Source organism: Hipposideros armiger, unplaced genomic scaffold (genome assembly GCF_001890085.2).
Source record: "Hipposideros armiger isolate ML-2016 unplaced genomic scaffold, ASM189008v1 scaffold_599, whole genome shotgun sequence".
In the NCBI taxonomy this organism is placed as follows: Eukaryota; Metazoa; Chordata; class Mammalia; order Chiroptera; family Hipposideridae; genus Hipposideros; species Hipposideros armiger.
In genome coordinates, this window is record NW_017731949.1 from 533,615 (window position 1) to 542,352 (window position 8,738).

The 8,738-nt window shown below is 40.4% G+C and overlaps 1 protein-coding gene across 1 annotated transcript in view; it reads left to right on the top strand.

Moving 5' to 3' along the window:
- HSD17B3 (hydroxysteroid 17-beta dehydrogenase 3) overlaps positions 1 to 8,738 on the top strand; it is a 54,337-nt gene that overhangs the window by 35,825 nt on the left and 9,774 nt on the right. The window contains exons 4-6 of the mRNA XM_019624670.1: positions 1,201 to 1,308; positions 2,410 to 2,477; positions 3,757 to 3,792. Of these exons, the coding sequence (XP_019480215.1) occupies positions 1,201 to 1,308; positions 2,410 to 2,477; positions 3,757 to 3,792 (212 nt within the window). The remainder of the gene's footprint in view (positions 1 to 1,200; positions 1,309 to 2,409; positions 2,478 to 3,756; positions 3,793 to 8,738) is intronic.

Genomic DNA, 8,738 nt, shown 5'->3' on the forward strand with positions numbered 1-8,738 from the left:
GATCACAGTAGCCCTTTCTAGGTATTTATTTGCATTTTAATAATTAATTTAGTAATTAATACACTCCTTAACTCAAAGGAATGAGTCTTTAATTATGAAGACTTGTGAAGACCATGTCAGGCTGTCTGGGGTCCACCTGTGTCACTGGGGGAGATTAAGGATGGGAGACGGACCCGGGAGGCAGTCACACCATGGAGGCTCAGTTCCCTTGAACCAATGAATTCTGCTTTTGTTTGGTATCTGGATATCAGAAGTAACTTTGACATGAATTAGGACATTCTTCAGTGTTTCTCTCACAATACTAAAATGTGCTTTTCATTGTCCTCTTGAAAAGCAAGTAGTGTCTTCAGTCTGAAAGCATTCTCCCACCCTCAATCTATACCTCAAGGTCACTTGCTCTGGAAATATTGAGCCTGACTCCAATGTTGAGCAAGTAGCAGCTGGTGAAATCTGCCTGTTGCCTTCATATCTGCCTGAACACTCCTGCACAAGAAAAGTGCACATGGAAGAGTGAAAAGAGCAGGAAGGAGCAAGATGTGGGTGCCCTTGGGCAAGGTGGTTAGCATCTCTGAGCCTAGTTTTCTCCTCTGGAAAAGGGGGATAATACCTACTTTACAAGGTTGTAGAGAGGATTGAAATAAGTTATTGTGTAGGTAAATGCTTTATGAATGCTAAAATGTTGGACAAATACAGAGGGTTGCTGTGTCCATGTGGAGGGACCTGACACAGCACAGGCAGCATCACGCTTTGCTCTTATAGCCCTTAGTGCAGGGGTCCCACACTTGGGTCTGCAACAGACTCACCTGGAGCTCCTGTGCAGACAGATCACTGGGCCCACTCCCGGGCCCACTCCCAGGGTGTCCTGGTTCAGTAGGTCCGGGCTGGAACCTGAGATTTTGGGTTTCTAACAAGTTCCCTGGGGGATATTAATGCTGTGGTCTGTGAACTCCACTTTGAGAACCATTGCATTTACTCTGTTTTGATGCATACCCATGTCACTACACTAACTCTTAGAATCACACAGAAACCATCACTCACAAATCTTTTAGCATGTCCCAGCATATTTCTGGGGCAATTTCTGGTTTCTGAGTGGGGTGGTGGGCTTGTGTTCTTTGGCCTCAGGAGCACTGGGGGAACTCCATGGGCAAGAGGCAGATGGGACTTCTGTTCATTAAAGCATGATTATTGTCTCTAATGCAGAGTGCACGATAGGGAGCAGTGTGAAGATTATACAAGCGGATTTTACCAAGGATGATATCTATGAGCATATTAAAGAAAAACTTAAAGGCTTAGAAATTGGAATTTTAGGTAAGTAAATTGTGAAATGCAAGGCTTATTGTAATATATCAGTGAAATAATTATTTTAGTGACACTTCATTATTTCATGGTGGGTTAAACTTAACCCATGACTGTATCTTAAGCTGTAGTATTAAACCGAATATTAAAGCTCAATTCTTCAAGAGGCGTTACTGGATTGACAAATTTATATATGGCTTTGGAATGTATCAAACTTACATATTCCAAACTTCTTAACCATATTTCTTAATATTAGAATGAATTTCCTGTTACCAAGCTGATATAGACATTTGGCAGGGAGAGGGAATCTCAGAAACACTGGCCTAAAGGAATTCGTTTAACAAACAAACATTGCTGTGATTGATCCATGAAATGGCAAGTCAGTGTGGTTATTTGAGAATTGACTCTCTTATTCAGAAACAAGATCATATTTTTTTGTGTGATGATTTATAAACAAGCTATTTTATAACTACATATATGGTACAGTGTTTGTATTGTGAATAGAAGAAAGTAAGGTTTGATTTCTAAACTACCTGCTGACTTTTAAAAATAAATACTAATTATTTTTACTAATAAAAATGTAAAGTATGTCATTGCAGAAAAACCAGAAAGAGTAGAGGACTGCGTATAAGAATTATGAATTTCTTAAAATCCCGATAGCCTGGATTTTGATGCATAGCCTTCAAGATACACATTTTCATATGTTTACACATACTTCACATACCTACACCTGTTTTCAAAACTGGGATTAAGCTTACATACTGTCCTGTAACATTTTTAAAAACCTTACCTGACAAGTGTTTTCCCATGTCTGTAAAACTTTAACCCCTCCATAGTTTTGAATGACTGCCTTGTATTGTACCACATGGCTGCACCATGATTCATTTAATGTGCTTCCTATTATGCAAGCACAATTATTTCCCCTCAAATTTCCTCATGTTATCAAATCACGTTGCGTTGAACAACCTTGTATATAAATTTTTTTCTATGTGTTTCCTTAAAAAAAACTTCCCAAGAGAAGAATTCCTGGGTTGAATATAACTATTTTTATGGCTTTCAATAAATACTTGCCATTGGCTCTACTGACAGCTTTGTTCTGCTTCTCTCTGTCAGTCAACAATGTCGGAATGCTTCCAAGCTTTCTCCCGAGCCAATTCCTTAATACACCGGGTGACATCCAGGTAGGCCTGTGTTTTCTGTGGATGGTGTCCTCTCGCCAGGTACTAGGCCCCCTGGCTGGATTATCACCAGGGCCTGGGAAGGGTGTCTGGACAAAATTCTGTATTCCAGGTGGATATCTGGAGGTCTCCCTTTCTTTTCATCTTAGTACTTGATATGCAGTCAAGTTTACCACTGTTTATGGCCGTCTCTGTAATAAGGTCACCTCCCTTCTTCTCTGCACATCAAAACCTTACCTGCCTGTCCCAGTTTTTTGGGTGCTCTGTGTTCTGCTTTATAATTTCTCTGCCTGAGAAATTAACAGCTATGGATGCAAGTGAGAGAAGTCCAGCTCTTTGGTTTTCTTCGTCTTCCCAGGTCATAAGATTTGTTCAACTTTCAGTGGGAGGAAAGTCCATGATACAAACTCTGTGGTTGGAGGTATTGTAAGTTCAGCAAACTTGACTCAGACCCATGGCTGCCATCGTTGGTCATGAGTAAATTTGTTACGCATTTAACAGTCCTTGAAGACGCTATTTGTTGAGTCTTCCCCAGGTCTGGACCTTTGAAGTCATGGAGTTATACCAATTCTGAACAGGCTGTCATGTTTCCATTACCTGACTCCACAAGTATTCCTACGGGCTTATTTAAGCCCCGAGTCTACTGCCTGGGAATCCAATGCTATCGGTGCACATCCTTGCCAAACCCCTTCCTGGCCATACATCTAACCCTTTGGTCCTTGCTTCTGGCTTAATGTGTGTCTGTCCATTAAATAGGTTTCATTCTTGCTTCTCTTTATCTATTTATGTCTGTATTTGTGCTTGTTTCTGCGTCTGTCTCTTTTTCCCTCTCTGTCTGTCTTGGGTGACCCTAGCAGTTTCTCTATCTGGCCCCTGCAGCCCAGAACCTCTACCCTGTATTATACAATCATTCGCCTTTCTATTCTCTTTGCTTTTGTCTTCTAGACCCACACATGCTCACCTCTCTTTCTCGAGCTGGAAATTAACCATCTCCCTTTGAAAAACTGTGTCTATATCATTCCCTACATTTTTGAGGAAACTCGTAATTGACTTCTCTTCAAGATCACATTTTTATAGAATCATTATATGGATGTCAGATGTTTCCCAGTTCTAGTGCCTACTTGTTGAACACCAATTAGGAGCCTAATTTGCAGGCTGAACGACTGAGGGAACCTCTCAGACATGCACTTTTGCCCACTTTAGGGTTCTTTAGCACTGATTACTTCTCAGGAGAATTTCTCAAATTATTCTTCTGATCTGTGGTTGTGATTATTTATTACAGAGCCTCATCCATTGTAACATCACCTCGGTAGTAAAGGTATGTGATCAATGTATGTGCTAAATGCATTAAAATGTAGTAGCTGTTGGGATTTGGCACCACAGGAGAATGGGTCCCTTCTCTGTAGAAGAAGAATTCTTTGGTATTGAACCACACTTGACTGAGAGGACATGTAGCTGCCTTTTAATTGTCTTATTCTATTTTCGTCAAGTACAGTGATGGATTCATTTTCCCTACTGTTCGAATCCTATTTCTGCATTCAGTTTTGTCACATGTCGGACCATATTAGACCTAATGATGCTGAAACTGATTAAAGATTCCAAGACACCCCCCCCCTTTTTTTTTAATTCAATACCTTCCTCTGATTTTAGTCTTGTAAATAGAGGAAAACTCTCTCTGTTTGGACAAATGACAGCGGGCATGGCCTGGATTTTATGGACTCTTGTTTAATCAATATTTGTTGAATTGAAGTTCATGTTCAGATGTATTTCTGACCCCAGCCCAGCTACTAGTTAGTTGGACAGCATTGGGCATACTACTTAACTTCCTTGAACTTCAGATTCTTCATCTGCTTTTAAAAGAGTGTTGGACTAAGTGATGTGTCAGGAGCCATTCAGCACTCAGGTCCTTTGATTAGCGTCAACTACATAAGCATTTGTAGACTTGACTACCACAAAGCTGACCCTTGCGTGAATAAGAAAAAGGGGCTTCCTCTGAGCAGACAATTTGGAAAAAGGTGCTGCTTAGGGATGTGCACAGTCAGATGCTTGGTCAATAGATAGTGCTTTTGTATGAACAGTGTTTTCCTTTCTCTGAATGACGAGAGCCTCTAAATGGCTTGTGAGTGAACTCTGAGCCTCCAGTCCCCACTTACCCCCTTGCTCAGTACACAAAATTCACAAGGGTACATGGCTGCCCCCATGACCAATCTGGAAGGCCCGTGGAACTGCAGCAGTGAATCAGGTATGGCCCCCCGATTTTATGGAGCTGGGACCCTGGTTGAGAAGCAGCAGGAATCTCAGCCTCATCTTGAAAACATGGACTGAAAGCAGAGGACAGCTTTCCCCAAAGAAAGTCAGTTGTTATCAACCTAAGAAGGGGAGATGGGTGCTGAGCAGACCAAAAAACATTTTTTCAGGTGGATAAGTTGAACTGACAAAAATTATTCTCACCATTAATTGTTTTTCTGTAATCATGCTTTTATTTTATGATTTCCTGCTCAGCTTTTATTGATACACACATTCTTTTTATGCTGAGCAATCAATGGCTTTTAACCACCCGCCCTTCCCCCCTGCCCCGCTCCAGCTGATGAAGCAGTAGGTTTTATATGTCCAACTGTTGTTGGCAGCCTTACTGCTAAAATCTTTCACGTTATTTTACACATTGACCTTTCAATCTTGGTTCATTTGATCACAGGGCTTTCCAAATGTATTTGACAACTCTCTGGCTCCTTTAGCAGAGAAATGTTTGATTTGCTAAACAATTATTTTATATATAACCAGACACTAACTTCCCTAAATATTGTAACAGAGAAAACACACTGAAGGTAGCTTCTGAGTATGCCATGCCCCAGTCAGCCATGCTGGTTGGAGGCCTGACTAGTATCGCTTAATTATCCCAAGGGAGCCATCTAGAAATAGTAACAATCTCTATCAAAGGCAGACATGGGAGATGAGTATGAGGTCAAAAGGAAGGTGAGATAAGAGACTAAATATTAGGGCCGGCCGAGTGGCTCAGTTGGTTAAGAGCTCNATTTCTTTTATCTGGCTGTTTGTGAGTTGTATCTCCTTGTGATAAACTGGTAACCTAGTAAGTAAGCTGTTTTCCTCAGTTCTGTGAGCCATTATAGCAAGTCATTGAACCTGAGGAGGGGGTCATGGAAACCTCCAATTTACAGCCAGTTGGTCAGAAGCCCATGTGACAACTTGGACTTGCACTTGGCTTCTGAAGTGGGAGCAATTTTCTGCTCGGTCTTCCTCACAACATGGTGGCTGGGTTCCAAGAATGAGCATCCCAAAGAAAATTAGAAGGAAGCCATACTGTCTTGTATTACCTAGCCTTGGAAGTCACATGGCATCATTCACAAGCCCTTCCAGATTCAATAGGAGGGAACACAAACCCAACTTCTTGATGGGAGAAATATCATGTGTAATAGGAAATATTGTTGTGGCCATCTTTGGAAAATACAATGAGTCACACTAATTAATTTTACTATAACTATTTGTCCTAGCACATACCAATTATGGAGAATTACTTGACACTTCAGCTATTGATGGAGCAACTTATAAAAGTGTAGACATTGTGTTTCAAAACCTTCACATCAAACTCTGGTAAATTTGTCTTTGGGGAAGAACTTCTACAACGAGTAGCTTGGTAAGACAAATGCACTTTAGCTTATACAACCTCGGGCAGATTTTAGAAATAATTTTTAGTCGTGTGATACAAAGATCTTCCCGATATATTAATTCTGGGTTAATTTGAATGATTAATTGTCTAACAAGCTTTTTGAGGGTCTTTAAATTAAGAGAGAATTTCCTCATAGTAAAGGCCCTGTTGGGAAAGGGCCAGGAGGGCAGTTTCCAGGCTCTCGGCCTCACATGGAAAGGTGCTGGCTTGGTTATTAGATGGCCATTAGCTGTAACCAGTTGGCCATTAGCTACTATTGTTTTGCATATAACTGCCATGGCTGCGTTAGCAAGCACGAGTGTCATGGATGGTACAGATCCTGTGAATCTATTTCCTGTTTCTCGCTGGGCCACCAGTGAGACTGTGGTGCAAGAAGACCCCTTGTTGGGTATTGATGGATGTTTGCTTCTCTGTCTCCATGAGCTGTCATTGAGAATATAATATAGTGGTATGAACCCCCTATCTGTGATTCCATTGTTTTTCTTTTTAGGTCTCACCGAATCCTGCTTTCATCTGCAGGGAGCTGAGCCCCAGCATAACATGCCCCAAGATATGTTAGACTGGCTCATGAAAAAAGGGTAGAAAAGCTCTGTATTTTAAGATTTTTATACCCATCACCACTAGCACTAGATAATAGCTAACATTTATTGATCACTAATAATGTGTCAGAAACTATGTAAATCCTTATAACAACATAAGAAATAGGAACTATTATTATTACTGTCATTTTTACAGATGAAGAAACTGAGGCACAAAAAAATTGAGTAACTCCCATGGGTTCACCTGACCAATGAGTAGCAGAGCTGGGATTTGAACGTGAGTCATCTTCCATCACACATAGACTAAAGCACTACAGTAGAGGCCTACCTGAATTGGATAAGGTTCTTTAATTGGACTTAATAGGAAGGAGTCAACCCTATTCTCCCCAGCTCTGCATTTTTCACTTTCACATGTAGTATAGAGAGAAGAGGAATAGGGCTTTGCAGCCAGGCCCACGTGTCTCAGGCCCACGTGTCTTGACTCAACACTTGACCACTTTCTCAATTTACCAATTGTCTGGGAATCATTTCAGAACAGGAAAGCTTGAAAAATTTAACTTTTGTTTCCACTGAGGAGTACTGGGCTTTTCTTTTTTGCCTGCTTCTCTTCTTTTTGTTTAGAGGGTGTGGAACCCCAAGGAACAGCATTGGCAGGCAGCTGGTCATTTTGATGGAAGCATTCACTCTGTGTTCTTCCAGCCTTCCAATCTGTGCTGCCTCCCAGCATGCCAAAGGCCATAGAATCCCTCTGACAACACTTGCAGCAGGGAAATGAGGTGATTATGGGCTGCTGGTCTGAAAAAGTTGGGAGCTGTTGCTGGGGCAGTTCCCTGGGGTGTCATCCATTTCTTGTTCTTGTGGGATGGGAACCAGAATGCCCTGCTTCAAAAAGACTCCTTCAGCCAATGCTTGATGGAGAAAGCTGAAGACAGTCATCCTGCGGTCAGCATGATTTTAGTCATGTTTGTCAGCTTCTGATTCCAAAAAAAGATGATTATTCTCAAAGGAGTTTATCCACTGTGCTTAGGGCTCAGCCTGTCTTGACTTGCTACTGTCCTCTAATGGTCTGGGAGAGAGGCTATTGGGTCTATCTAATCTTGTAGGAATTTTAGAACAGAATCCAATCTGGGGAAAGAAATCCCTCAAAAACTTTTTTAGTTCTTTTTTTAAAATTGAGATATAATTGGCATATAACATTATGTTAATTTTAGGTGTACAACATAATGATTCGATATAAGTGTATGTTGCAAGACGATCACCACAAGTCTAATTAACATCCATCAGCACACAGGGTTACAATTTTTTTCTTGTGATGAGAACTTTGAAGATATACTCTCAGCAACTTTCAAATATACAATAAAGTATTATTAACTATAGTCACCATGCTGTACATCCCCAGGATTTATTTGTTTTATATTGGATGTTTGCACCTTTTGACCACTTTTACCCATTTCTGTCACCCCCTGCCTCTGGTAACCACCAATCTATTATCTGTATTTTTTTTGTTGTTTCTAGATTTCATATATAGATAAGATCATATGGTATTTGTCTTTGTCTGTCTGACTTATTTGTCTTAGGATAATGTTCTCAAGGTCCATCCTCATTTTTTTTTTTTTAGCTACCTTTGTGTGTATGTGGGGGCGGGGGAGGGTGTGCATCAAGAAAGAAAGAAAAGGAGACGAGAAGAGGAAAGAAACTCTTTGAGTTTCACATACTCTGGCAAGATGGCTGACAATGGGCCAAGACACTTAGCATCCTTGGACTTTGGTTACCTCATCAGTAAAATTAAAAGATTTGACTACATGATCTATAATTTTCTATTCAGCTCTTACAGTCTATACATTTCAAGTAAGTTTTGGAAACAAATGTTTTTTTTCTTTCTCAAGCTTTAAAAAATAGTTTTCCTGAAGTAAACATATATACAGTGTAGGAAATATAAAAACTATAGAGGAAAGAGAAGAAAGTAAAAGCCACCATTTATCTCACCACCCAATATTAACCATTCTTTATCAATTGTGGATTTTCTTTTATAAATTTTCT